We start from the raw sequence: 14,195 nt of genomic DNA, 5'->3' as shown, positions 1-14,195 counted from the left end.
GGCCTCAAAATGGGATATGGGAAAATCAATGTATGGGACGTATCCCCGAGGACTCTGGAAGCCTCAGGTCACTTTTGCTGTCGATTGGGATATTTGATTCTTGTTATTGGCGTTTGGCTGTTTTTCCTCAAATGTGCAAAACAACAAATTAAACTTGACACTTCTACATAGAGTGGGGAGCCTTGACGCCTGATGTAAAGTACTGTCATTTTAATACATTAAGCTGTGCTTATACAAAAGGCCATAGCCGTTTGTATAATGTGGGTTTCATTGAGACTGACCTTTCTAGCTTGATGTACCTTAACACTTTTAGGCTCACACCTACAGATTCTCTCTCTCTTAACATTAGGGGCTCAAATTAACTACAAATGAAGGGGGTATTAGTTTATTGCGGCAGGTGGAAGGGTGATATAGTACAATTGCAGGATCTTAAGGTATTGTTGAATAATGTACTCTCCGTTAGATTATTTTGGTTGGATGAAATCCCTTGCTCACATGTTTTGAATAAAACAATGGGGTGACTACCTTAAAGCCAAACATGTTTGATATTAAGGTACTCATGTCAGAGGCATATCAGCAAGGGGGATGCAGTATTACAAAACTTCAAATAGATGGCTCAGAATTCTGTGAAGCAAATATGTACCCCCTTAACTCTGTTTTCCCTGATTTTTGAACATCCGTTAATTACATTTTTTTTTAAACTTCATTTGAAGTATTACATGTAAAATTTGAACCTGTGGTTCTTAAAATAAACTAAGAAAAGATATTTTTCTATACAAAAACCTATTGGCCTGGAATTGTCTCCGAATGTGTGTTCCTCATTTATTGCTTGTGTGTGTACAACAAATGCTTAACACTACTCCTTGGATAAGCCTACTGCTCGACCACACTACCACAAAATAGAGCATTGGTATTATCTCTTTTTGCCACTATCTTACCTCTAAGGGGAACCCTTGGACTCTGTGCATACTATTCCTTACTTTGAAATAGTGCATACAGAGCCAACTTCCTACAAGGCATAACAGTAAATTGGTTGGGAGTGATTACTTGGAAAAAGATATTAACCGAATAAAGAATATTGGTGTCAGAAAGACAAAACCATTTATGCACAATTCTATAGCTTTAAACACGGATATAACAAGAGTCTTAGCTGCAGGGCTGGCATTTGGTTACAGTGGCAAAAGCCTACAAAACCCTATCAACTCATCAAAGAAGGGAAGGTCTTGGCAAATTGTACAACATTTAAAATCGAACTCAAATTACAGCTATCCAAGACAAACACAGGTTTCATAGGGAAGCTGTTCGAAGTGAGTCCAAAGACTATCCATTCACTCCCCGAAGGAAAAGCACCAGGTCCAGGTGGCTTTTCAGTTCCCTTCTACAGAGCGCGCTATAGGAAATCACTAGCCCGGTTGGTGATTTCTCCTAGCCACAAATGTAGAGGTGCTTCTGTGGACGCCATTGTTGATGTTATAGGAGAAGAAGACATAGACACCTGGTTACCAAAGACCTGCCGCCCAATTCCATGTGAGCTCTTTGCCAAGCTGTCAGCCAACTGCCTAGAGAAAGTGGTAATTCATCATGCACCCCAGTCAGACTGGCTCTGTAAATAAATTCTAGTGGCAATGCAAGGCTATGCTGGTACGTGTTTTAAAGATCTACACTGGCTGACTCACCAGTGGTGGTCACTGCTTCAGTAAAGGAATAGGTATTTGATAAAGGGACGTGGGTCTTCATCAGAGCAGTCTTATCAAAGTTTAAATCTAGTCAAAGTTTTTATAAAAATGATGATGTCACACCACCAGAGTGTGAGACGATTGTGGGCTATCGGAGTGCCTTACATTAGGAAAAGGTACAATTAGTACTCTGTGGCGGTCCACGGTATTTTTAGATGTGGCTACCAACGCAGCTGTTAAACAGGTAAATTATCTCACAGTATACTTGGAGGAGGCTTCAGTTCACTCTTTACGGTGCTTCCCAAACTTTAGAACCATGGCTCAATTTTCAGAACTATGAACTTTTGCAACTCATCTAGCTTTAATGGAAATGAGGCAGGCATTTACTTAATGTAAATAAAGCATGGCATGATAGCACACAATCATTTGCAGACATTCTGATTGAAATGGCCACTAAATCCGAGCACCATATGTTTTACTGCAGAAACTATATTGAGCACAAATGATAATGTTTGGCAATCGGGTTTCAGTAAATATTTATAATTTGTGCATCGCCAAGTAAGGTGATTAAAACCCTATTAAAATCTTTGTTTTCATCACACTTCAGCATTACAAACAAGGTTTTCCTTTTCGCTTTCTTAACTGCTGAATATCTACAGTTCGTTTACAGGTATTTACGTTTTGCTATATGTAACAAAAAATGACATCCTATACAGCCTTTCCTTTCACTCTACCTGTGCCCCTTCTAGACTGTCCTATCATTTACTTTATATTTCTTTCTCCGACTGCAAAAGATGTCTCTAAACACCTTCCACTGTATTAAAAAATAAGCAGCAATTTGTCCGAAAAAAAGCCTGACATGTGACCTCTGTCTTTATAGTGCAGAATATGTGACAAGATAAATACACAAGTTAAAAGCATCTTTTTTGTTTGAACTTTCACAACCCGACAAACATTGGATGGCGAACTGGGGAAACCCTGCTCTACAAGCACTGGCATTTTTTTTGACCAACCTCTTCCAGCCATTGTATCGAAACTGTTAATCACAGCATGGCTTACACCACAGGAGTATTTCTCTCCCATCTAGAATGCCTTTCCAGTGCCAATGTATTTCTGTGATATTACATCTGTTGTAGATCACAGTATGATCTGGAAAGACACAAATTGCCATTTGGTGACTGTGAGGTGCCTAATATGGGCAATAATACCTGTGGCACCTCACTGGTCCACCACTCATTAGAATCAATTATAGTCACCAGCACAGCACTCGATCCAGCGTTCACCAACACTGCATGCATGTATGTATGTATGTATGTATTGAACCTGACATCCTTATCTTTCAGCTGTCACTTAACTGTGGGCGAAGAGTTGTGGTCTTGCCGCAGTTTTAATAAGGTTTGTATTTCTTTGAAAACGAATCACTCAATGGCACAAAAGATGCCCTCACTCTAAACTCCCACTGAGCACTCCCCAAGTCCCCATAATGGGCAAAGCGTAGATGCCCTCTAAAGTGGACAACACTGTGTGCCACTCTTGGTGGTAACTTAGTTCAGCAGTTGTTCACAACAGGAACATGTGGCAAAGCAAGCAGGAAAAAACCAGCTCTACACAGGTCACACTCCTGTGCTAAGCATAGTGTATAATACATAATAAGAGGAACCGTGGATGAACATTCATCATTATAGAAAGGGATGAACGACCCATACTCCTAAAACAGAACAGGAAATAATTTGCACGGGCCACAGTTTTGGAAATACAGTCCTGAACAAAGACAACCAAAGTAAAAAAAGAGCAAAAACAGTGCCATCCTTAATAAGCGTTGAAAAAACAATTAGGTCTATTATCAGTAAGCTTGAAGTGATAATTATATTTTTGTTTTTATATTGTAAGTGTATGCCACAAAATTAAAAAGAAAAGATGACCCCGCCCCCACCTAAAGTGATAGATGTATACTTGCAAGGAAAACCAAATATTAAATTAACCATTGCATACAATGTTAAAAGTGCAGTACATATGTTTCCTGGCATGCAGCTGTACTTGGAATAGGCACAGATTTTCTTTTTTGTTTAATTTTATATCGCAGTAACCACATATATAATAATAGCTCTGATAATAGCTTGTTTGATTATGTCAAGGCTAATACTATAGCTGGGTATAATTGGGTTTGAATACTATCAATTTCCTTTTTTGCCACTTTTCCGCAGGGCTACATACTGGGACTGGAGATAGTGGTAAGCAAAAGTTCCAGGGTTGGAATGCCCTTTTAAATCTGTACAAACCTACTAATTTTCATGTTTTATGGGTTTTCACCAGCTCTTCTCTGATTCTTTCCCATACTGAGAAAAGTTAGATATTTACTCCAGACAATGTTAGAAGTAAAACTTCTACCAGGGTTGGGAAAAAGTGGTGGGAGGGAAAGTGACCACTCAACATATATTCACATGAGCAAACCTACACATGCAGAGTTGCTCATGCTAAAATACAGTTCCTAAATATTTTCAAGGAGTATGATTTCCAAGTCTACTTCTGTAAAATCTCGTGAATTAATGAAATATGTAAATATGCACAAATGGAGACATATACCATAGGTGCTTTTTTGTAACTCTCTCTAACAATTGGGCCCCTAATTAACTCTGGTGTTTACGAAGACCTTTTGTTTTTATTACAATTCTCTCTATCCATCTATTGGCTGGCTTCACTGTGAGCGATAGCAATCTGCTCTTTCACAAGGAGCATATAAGCACACAAAGTAGTTCAGTGACAGAAGCGACTGTGACAATGTGTGCCTTTTGAGACCAAAAAAATATTGTTGCCTTTTGTCAATGTTTGTTACAATGCTGAAGGCCCGGCAGCTCCCACAATAATACAAAGGCCATATCAAAATAAGACACACATTGACAAAACCAAAAAAAAACTGACCAAAGTCAGACCTATTGGCTTTGCCAATGTTTATTTCCATGTCTCCCATAATCTTGTTGCACCTGGTTTCCCAATATTAATATTTTTTAAAGTACTGGCATGCATCAAAACATTTTACTGAATGATGCTTCAAAGAAATGGTACCTAAAATTTTACAGTAATTTATCAAAACACTTTTCTTGCTAGTTGCATACTTTTGAGAATATTTTATTTTGAAAGCAAAGAATCATCACTCTAGCTTTCAAGCTTCTGAACAAATGTGCATCTAATCAGACAGCATTCTGGGAGCATTACATGTAACCTCATATGGTTAAACTTTGTAAACGTGTGTACATATTTCTTTACTAGAATCACTGTCAGTAGTGCGGTCCGAGCTTACAACTTGTATTTAGAGTGTCACCCTTATAATAAAGGCTTGCATCAATGAACCATAAATACAGGCTTGAACAGCATAAACACATGGACACAAATATTACTTCAACTGCAGACAATTCCCTTCCCTGCTCCATAATGTGGTACTGGAAAGTGGCTGCCAAAGGGTTTGTTTTGCAGGGGGTTGGGCCTACTTGTCCCAAGCACAAACTAAACATGAAAACTTGTCCTTGACCCCAAATATGTCCTGGGGCTCTATAGGAATTCTACACCCCTGCATAAGGATGACTAAAAAAAAATAAGAGACAGATAAGGAAGGGAAAGAAAAAAAAAAAAAAAGCATTGGCAACTAAAGTACTGACCAACCAAGCCTGGTACTAAAATGCACTTGTTTTTAGGCAGATGCGCATGTGATCAGATAAAATCCTATCACTGCAAAACAGCCACTGACCCATGCTGCAGTTAGCTGCGAGTGGAACTGAACTGGAAATGGTAGGTGGGTGGCCCAGTGAAGAAAGAAGACTGACCCACTACGGAAGCACATGTGTAAATGTGTTTATTGCACGAGGCTGGTAAAACAGATAAAGCTATTTCTAGACCAAACTAAAAAAGCAGCTGGCCAACATGAGGACTGTAGCATTAGTCAAAAATCATACTCATATAATTAAAAGAACTTGTACAAGTGAAGAAGAAAATATTTAATTTAGACTTTTACTCTGCATACCCGACTGTACCCTAAACTTCTGTATCAAACAGTTTGAACATATGTTCATTTGTCAGAGCTGTGGCAGCTGTTGAAAATGAAGGACTACCACACTTCAGGATGCCATGGCTGTATTAGAGAATACAAACTCCAAAAGACTGAATGTAACCTAAAATGCCAGCAAAAGAAAGGAAACTTACCATGTTCCATAAAAATATTCAGGCACGGGCCCCCATGCCGCGTAGGGTCCTTCTTCAGGGTGCCTTTCATGAAGTTCAAGGCGGGCATAGTTGGCCTCCTCTGGTCCCCAAGCACTTTGCCAGGCTGCTGCCCCATAAAGTTAGGCTGAGCCACCCCGTGCGGGGAGCAGGGTGGTCGACAGAAAGGGTGACAAGATACTTCAGCCTGGACATGCACAGGGATGGCTTCTGGCTTCTGGCGCCTGTTCACAGCTTTCAGATACTATCAATAAAAGCACCCTTGGGTTCAATAAATCCAAGTAACACTGTCAGGGAATGGGAGAGTTCAAGCTGGGTTCTGTATCAGCCATAGGTGGTATTTGACATACAGGATGATGCAGTACAACAGTCATGATCAACTTGTACCAAACAGAGGCTTCATGATCATGGGGAATTTTTAACAGTCATTTTGTAAAAAGCATAAAGTACATTAGGTCAGAAAGGAAATCTGTTATTGCAAGTATTTAACTGTTTTATAAGACGGTTTCAAGTTTTCCAGTGATTAGAGTCAACATATTGATGTGGTTGTGAGATAGCACCATAAAATGGCAATTCCTTGATGCCCAGGTCTCCCTTTAGTTATTTACAGGCAACACAAGTTTTTCAGCAGGAGGCTATCACTGCAGGATGCGCCCTGGGCCCCCCTGGCTGTCTTCAATTCCTAGCATGGGGTACGGGGTTCAGTCCCTTGTACTCGTGTGATGATTGTCCCCAAGGCAGCGATGATCCCTTGAATGTCGAAGGCTTAGCTGTGGCGCTGGACATGAGCCTGCGTTGGGTTCTTGCTTCACACGCATCACCACGGAAGAAGGGCATTTATCCTGGGAGTCCAGTTAAAGCTCCAAAGGTGCAGGTACGGCACAGGAGTAGGCGACACTACCAGAAAGGGCTGGTTTAAGAAATTACACGGGTCGAGTAAGGCCATAGCCTGGAAAAAGAAGGGGAAAGTCAAAATGCTGGAAGCACGATGGGTTTGTGAGTGAGCTGACAAGATACTGGTAGGTACAGTCAGTTTTTGTAGACGAAGGAGAGGAACAAGGATAAAAAGCAGGTGGGGTGGGGCACCCTAGCCTCTGTGGGGCGGGTGGGGACAGGTGTTAATGGTACAAGTCAGACTCTGGCAGTGGAAGGAGGGCCACAGTGGGCCTTGAAGCACAAGTCCTCAAAGAGGAAGTGGGCAGGCCAGGCTCTGGGGTGACACGAAATGGTGGGCCAGGCTGTGGGGGGAGAGGAGATGGTGGGGTCATGAATCGTCAGGTCAGGCTGTATGGTGAAATGAAACGGCAAATCAGGCTCTGGTTTAAAATGAAATCTCAGGCCAGGCTCTTGGGTAAGGAGTCTGGCAGGGGCAATAGGGTGGGAAATAGGTGTGTCCAGGGGGGAACAGAGCCTGTGTGTAAAGGGGGGGGGGGCGTAGGTGTGTCCAGGAGGGGCAGCAGGGCCTTGGGGGGGGGGAGGAGTATAGTTGGGGGGGGGGGGGGGGGGTAGGTGTGTCCAGGGAGCAGCAGAGCCGGGGGAGGGGAGGGCAGGTGTGTCCAGGGGGGGATAGTTGTGTCTAGGGGGGCGGGGGGGATAGGTGTGTCCAGGGGGGGATAGTTGTGTCTAGGGGGGCGGGGGGGATAGGTGTGTCCAGGGGGGGATAGTTGTGTCTAGGGGGGAGGGGGGGGGGATAGGTGTGTCCAGGGGGGGATAGTTGTGTCTAGGGGGGCGGGGGGATAGGTGTGTCCAGGGGGGGATAGTTGTGTCTAGGGGGGCGGGGGGATAGGTGTGTCCAGGGGGGGATAGTTGTGTCTAGGGGGGAGGGGGGGGGATAGGTGTGTCCAGGGGGGGATAGTTGTGTCTAGGGGGGCGGGGGGATAGGTGTGTCCAGGGGGGGGATAGTTGTGTCTAGGGGGGCGGGGGGATAGGTGTGTCCAGGGGGGGATAGTTGTGTCTAGGGGGGCGGGGGGGGATAGGTGTGTCCAGGGGGGGATAGTTGTGTCTAGGGGGGCGGGGGGGGATAGGTGTGTCCAGGGGGGGGATAGTTGTGTCTAGGGGGGCGGGGGGGATAGGTGTGTCCAGGGGGGGATAGTTGTGTCTAGGGGGGCGGGGGGGGGGGGGGGATAGGTGTGTCCAGGGGGGGATAGTTGTGTCTAGGGGGGCGGGGGGGGGATAGGTGTGTCCAGGGGGGGATAGTTGTGTCTAGGGGGGCGGGGGGGATAGGTGTGTCCAGGGGGGGATAGTTGTGTCTAGGGGGGGATAGTTGTGTCTAGGGGGGCGGGGGGGATAGGTGTGTCCAGGGGGGGATAGTTGTGTCTAGGGGGGCGGGGGGGGATAGGTGTGTCCAGAGGGGGATAGTTGTGTCTAGGGGGGCGGGGGGGATAGGTGTGTCCGGGGGGGATAGTTGTGTCTAGGGGGGCGGGGGGGGGATAGGTGTGTCCAGGGGGGGATAGTTGTGTCTAGGGGGGCGGGGGGATAGGTGTCTCCAGGGGGGGATAGTTGTGTCTAGGGGGGCGGGGGGGGGATAGGTGTGTCCAGGGGGGGATAGTTGTGTCTAGGGGGGCGGGGGGGGGATAGGTGTGTCCAGGGGGGGATAGTTGTGTCTAGGGGGGCGGGGGGGATAGGTGTGTCCAGGGGGGGATAGTTGTGTCTAGGGTGGCGGGGGGATAGGTGTGTCCAGGGGGGGATAGTTGTGTCTAGGGGGGCGGGGGGGATAGGTGTGTCTAGGGGGGGATAGTTGTGTCTAGGGGGGCGGGGGGGATAGGTGTGTCCAGGGGGGGGATAGTTGTGTCTAGGGGGGCGGGGGGGATAGGTGTGTCCAGGGGGGGATAGTTGTGTCTAGGGGGGCGGGGGGGGGGGAATAGGTGTGTCCAGGGGGGGATAGTTGTGTCTAGGGGGGAGGGGGGGATAGGTGTGTCCAGGGGGGGATAGTTGTGTCTAGGGGGGGCGGGGGGGGGGATAGGTGTGTCCAGGGGGGGATAGTTGTGTCTAGGGGGGCGGGGGGGATAGGTGTCTCCAGGGGGGGATAGTTGTGTCTAGGGGGGCGGGGGGGGGGGGATAGGTGTGTCCAGGGGGGGATAGTTGTGTCTAGGGGGGCGGGGGGGGATAGGTGTCTCCAGGGGGGGATAGTTGTGTCTAGGGGGGCGGGGGGGGGATAGGTGTGTCCAGGGGGGGATAGTTGTGTCTAGGGGGGCGGGGGGGGATAGGTGTGTCCAGGGGGGGATAGTTGTGTCTAGGGGGGCGGGGGGGGATAGGTGTGTCCAGGGGGGGATAGTTGTGTCTAGGGGGGCGGGGGGGATAGGTGTGTCCAGGGGGGGATAGTTGTGTCTAGGGGGGCGGGGGGGGATAGGTGTGTCCAGGGGGGGATAGTTGTGTCTAGGGGGGCGGGGGGGGGATAGGTGTGTCCAGGGGGGGATAGTTGTGTCTAGGGGGGCGGGGGGGATAGGTGTGTCCAGGGGGGGATAGTTGTGTCTAGGGGGGCGGGGGGGGATAGGTGTGTCCAGGGGGGGATAGTTGTGTCTAGGGGGGCGGGGGGGATAGGTGTGTCCAGGGGGGGATAGTTGTGTCTAGGGGGGCGGGGGGGATAGGTGTGTCCAGGGGGGGATAGTTGTGTCTAGGGGGGCGGGGGGGATAGGTGTGTCCAGGGGGGGATAGTTGTGTCTAGGGGGGCGGGGGGGATAGGTGTGTCCAGGGGGGGATAGTTGTGTCTAGGGGGGCGGGGGGGGATAGGTGTGTCCAGGGGGGGATAGTTGTGTCTAGGGGGGCGGGGGGGATAGGTGTGTCCAGGGGGGGATAGTTGTGTCTAGGGGGGCGGGGGGGGATAGGTGTGTCCAGGGGGGGATAGTTGTGTCTAGGGGGGCGGGGGGGATAGGTGTGTCCAGGGGGGGATAGTTGTGTCTAGGGGGGCGGGGGGGATAGGTGTGTCCAGGGGGGGATAGTTGTGTCTAGGGGGGCGGGGGGGGATAGGTGTGTCCAGGGGGGGATAGTTGTGTCTAGGGGGGCGGGGGGGATAGGTGTGTCCAGGGGGGGATAGTTGTGTCTAGGGGGGCGGGGGGGGATAGGTGTGTCCAGGGGGGGATAGTTGTGTCTAGGGGGGCGGGGGGGATAGGTGTGTCCAGGGGGGGATAGTTGTGTCTAGGGGGGCGGGGGGGGATAGGTGTGTCCAGGGGGGGATAGTTGTGTCTAGGGGGGCGGGGGGGATAGGTGTGTCCAGGGGGGGATAGTTGTGTCTAGGGGGGCGGGGGGGATAGGTGTGTCCAGGGGGGGATAGTTGTGTCTAGGGGGGCGGGGGGGGATAGGTGTGTCCAGGGGGGGATAGTTGTGTCTAGGGGCGGGGGGGATAGGTGTGTCCAGGGGGGGATAGTTGTGTCTAGGGGGGCGGGGGGGGATAGGTGTGTCCAGGGGGGGATAGTTGTGTCTAGGGGGGCGGGGGGGGATAGGTGTGTCCAAGGGGGGATAGTTGTGTCTAGGGGGGCGGGGGGGGATAGTTGTGTCTAGGGGGGCGGGGGGGGATAGGTGTGTCCAGGGGGGGATAGTTGTGTCTAGGGGGGCGGGGGGGATAGGTGTGTCCAGGGGGGGATAGTTGTGTCTAGGGGGGCGGGGGGGGATAGGTGTGTCCAGGGGGGGATAGTTGTGTCTAGGGGGGCGGGGGGGGGATAGGTGTGTCCAGGGGGGGATAGTTGTGTCTAGGGGGGCGGGGGGGATAGGTGTGTCCAGGGGGGGATAGTTGTGTCTAGGGGGGCGGGGGGGGGGGGATAGGTGTGTCCAGGGGGGGATAGTTGTGTCTAGGGGGGCGGGGGGGATAGGTGTGTCCAGGGGGGGATAGTTGTGTCTAGGGGGTCCAGAGGGCAGCAGAGCCTGGTCGAGGGGTAGGAACCTACCTGTTGGTCGGGGACCGCTGTGAAAAAAGGGCAGGGACGAGGTAGCCCAGGGGCAGCAGGGTGTGGGGGTCCTGGGGAGGGGGGGGGCAGTGTGGGGGAAGGCCACAGGACACTTGCCCACCTGGCTTGGGAGGAGCCTCAGGCTCCGCGCGACCCTGCTCCCGCTGGCGGGGCCCGGTGCTGCCCTTCTACCGGTGCCACCGCTCCTTCGGCCCCTGTCACATCACTCCCCGGACTTCCTGCTTCAAAGCCGGGCGCCGGCCTCAGACCGCCTCGGTCGCAACTCCGCCGCCATCTTGGGTTGGGAACAGGACTGTTGGGCGAGAGGGTGGGGGGACGTAAAAATCCATCGACAGTTCCTGAAATGATAGGCGCATGCGCAAAGGAAAGATGCCCGCTGCTGCCTTTTGGTACTACTTCACGAGATGGCGCGATGACGTACGAAACCTGCATCAGTACCTTAAAAACTAAACGCATGCGCAGATAAAAAATGTCAGTTCCTGCCATCTGAAACTAGAGGGCGCTGTGACGTCCGAACCATCGACCGTAAGGGGCATGCGCAGAGGAAAGACGTCACCTGCGGCCATTTTAGCATTCAGGGACGTCTCATTGGGTAAGGCCCTGATCTTCCCGACTTTCCGCCTGACTCTAAAAAGGCTACCAATAGTATTAGATTTGATTTTGTGCGCATGCGTTCTTCCCAGAGCCGTGTTCTGGTCAGCGGATGGTCAGCCAAGAAAGTAAACAAGCATTTGCAACGCAACTGGCCTCGCGTTTGCCCGAGTTAGAGTTATTGGCGTTGTAAATTCACAACTGCACATTCCTTGGTAATAAATTGGTCAACCCCACCTCATAATTTCCACTTTTCCTACTATATATATATATGCCCAGCATTTAACTAAAGCACTTGCATTTACCTTCTTCTTCTATCTTAAAACATATACAATTATCATATAAACCTTTATCAGACATAAACTTTTGGCATTAGAGTGTAATGCCCGAAACACCATAACAAAAATATAATTTGGGCCGGATTGGAGGGTGAAAGGAAAGAGGGAGTCAGGAGTAAAGATGGAGAGGGCGTAGTAACGGTGTCATGGGCCCAGGAGTAGGAAAGGAAATGGTTGACTGTAATTTGGTAGAAAAATACAGCAGCAATTAGAGTTGAGTGAGGTCCGTAGGGCTCTGGGCTCCCGTGACACTCCACCTGTTGCTCCATTGATTCTTGAAGAAGAGAAGCGAAAGGAATACAACAGACAAAAGGAAGAAAGAGAAGGGGGTCACGAAGAAATAAAAGAAGGAAGGGAAAGAAAAAACAAGAAAATTAAAACACAACTAAGAGAAGAAATAGAGCAAACGTGAGACAAAAGAAAAAAGGAAAGGAAGCTAGCGAACTGAAGATAAAGATGGAACAAATAATGAAAGAAGTGTGAAAAGAAAGAGAAAAATGAACATTAGAGAAAAAAAGAGAGATGGTGAGAGAAATAAGCAGCAAAAGAACCAGGGCATGTATGTACTGACATTTCCCACAGACACAGAATGGGAAAACCACTTTGACACTTCGGGTCCCGACAAGTAACTTGTGGCTGCCACATACAGAGGGAAAAAAAGGGATTGATAGTAAAACGTGAATTGACAGATAAAGATAAGAAAAACACCAGAGAAAGGAAGGAAGAAAGATCTAAAAAAAAAAAAAGTGAAAGGACGCATATGGAGTCAAACGAATGAGCAAATAAAAAAGACAAAGAAAGAATGGAGGGAAGGGGGAAAATAGTAAAAGAATTAATGCCTGATGAAGAAAAAGAGAGGGAGGAATCAAGGAAAGAAATAACCAAGTTTTTGCGAGTTTGAAAGAGGAGGTAGGAAGAGGAAGAGGGAAATAAAAAAGAGGGAGAGGAGTAGAAAAAAACAGTTGAAAGAAAGAGCGAATGCGGATTTTAATAGCCGGAAAGAGAAATGTGGGGGAAAAAAAACATTGAGTGTAAACAGAGTAAAGGAAAGAACAGAGTGAGCTAGGTGAAACAGACCCTCCCAAATAAAGATGGCAGCTAAGAATATATTTAATTGGCTCTCCCATGTCCTCAAACAGAAGTCAGTGTGTTGAACAGCAGGGGGCGCTGCAGAACAGCAGGAGGTGCATTAACAGAGTTGTATGTGAACCCCAATATAGCAATATTGGAGTGCTTCAGATCAGGATTGGGGTTATAGACAGAACCATGTCTCTGTCCAGTGCTTGAATAATAGAAAGGCAAGTGGGTGAGGAATGAGAAATTGAGGGCAGTGTAATTCCTGGTATTGGAATAACGGGATGCTGCAGGTTAGCGTTGAGGTGCACTGACAGAGTTGTATGTGGACTGCAGTACTGGAGTAGTAACATGCACACAAGGTCAGAAGTGAGGTTTGTTAATGGAGCTATGTGTGAAACCTAGTATTGGCTTGCAACTATTGCCGAGTGTCAGCCTGGAGGTGCCCTGGTGAAGCTGCGAGTGGGGCCCAACATGGGAGTGGCATTGCCTCTGAACCACAGACGCGAGGAGTCCTGAGACGAAATGTGCACTGAATGAATTGATGGATTCTGGCGGAGTTGTGGAGGTTCCCATCAACAGTGGTGTTAGAGGACGGTTCTGACCATCAGATCTGCCCTGATTTTTCGATTTTTGACCACCTGGTTTTTAACTTTTTACTGTGAGGAAGCCTTCTATGAGGTGACTCACGCACAGTAAACACATGGTAAAATGGACTGCGCATGTTTACCGCCAGTGCCACCGTCTAAGGAAAGGCTGCTGTGGCGCAGCAAGTGCAGGAGGCCCCGGGCAGGTTACATGTGATCATGGGTGCGCCTGGATGTGCACCCATGTGAGGGCTGTGGGAGGAGGATTCCTGGTGTGCGCAGCCCAAGAACTGCGCTTAGGTAATCCTGGTGCAGGAGGAACTATGCTGAGTGGGTGGTGACCTGGGGTAGGTCTCATGAGAGGGGTGTACACATGTGAGGGAGAGTCAGTGTGCTTACTGTCTTTTCACTGTAGGGACACTCAGTTCAATGCTAATGTCAGTGTGCTTAAGGTATTTGCATTGTAGGGATACACCATTAAATGTCAATGGGAAAGGAGGGCCTAGGGTGCAACTCCAGTTCTCTGATGTCCACCGAGACCAGAGTCACACCAAAGTACACTGTAACCTGTAAGAAAAGAATGATGCAGTAGGTTACAAGAGCACAGTTGTACAACGTATGGGTCATCCATGGATGTCATCTTTCTCTGACTCAGCTCAGGATTAGGGCCAATTACTGCTCTGTCCAGTTGCTGGAGCAGGGCCTTGCATCAATCAGCCAGCTGTCATTCAGTGGCAGGAGCAAGCTGGATAGGCCCTTCGAGGAATGTCAGTGAGGAGGGGCTGAGACTTTCAGAGCACATGTGGCAAATAACTC

The 14,195-nt window shown here is 48.8% G+C and overlaps 1 protein-coding gene across 3 annotated transcripts in view; it reads right to left on the bottom strand.

The window, feature by feature from the left end:
* The window catches only part of ABL1 (ABL proto-oncogene 1, non-receptor tyrosine kinase), a 243,773-nt gene extending 232,610 nt beyond the window's left edge, over window positions 1–11,163 (bottom strand). The window contains exons 1-2 of one of the 3 annotated variants that reach the window (XM_069237066.1): window positions 10,890–11,163; window positions 5,871–6,837 (exon numbers count right to left, since the gene is read on the bottom strand). In XM_069237066.1, coding sequence (XP_069093167.1) covers window positions 5,871–6,006 — 136 coding nt within the window. In that variant the 5' untranslated portion in view covers window positions 6,007–6,837; window positions 10,890–11,163. Of the gene's footprint in view, window positions 1–5,870; window positions 6,838–10,768; window positions 10,843–10,889 lie in introns of those variants that run through there. The other 2 variants (XM_069237068.1, XM_069237067.1) reach the window with 2 other exon arrangements.
* Window positions 11,164–14,195: the final 3,032 nt, after the last annotated feature.

Source organism: Pleurodeles waltl, chromosome 6 (genome assembly GCF_031143425.1).
Source record: "Pleurodeles waltl isolate 20211129_DDA chromosome 6, aPleWal1.hap1.20221129, whole genome shotgun sequence".
Taxonomy (NCBI): Eukaryota; Metazoa; Chordata; class Amphibia; order Caudata; family Salamandridae; genus Pleurodeles; species Pleurodeles waltl.
Note: the sequence above shows the minus strand (reverse complement) of the source record. Positions and strands in the feature narration are given on the sequence as shown.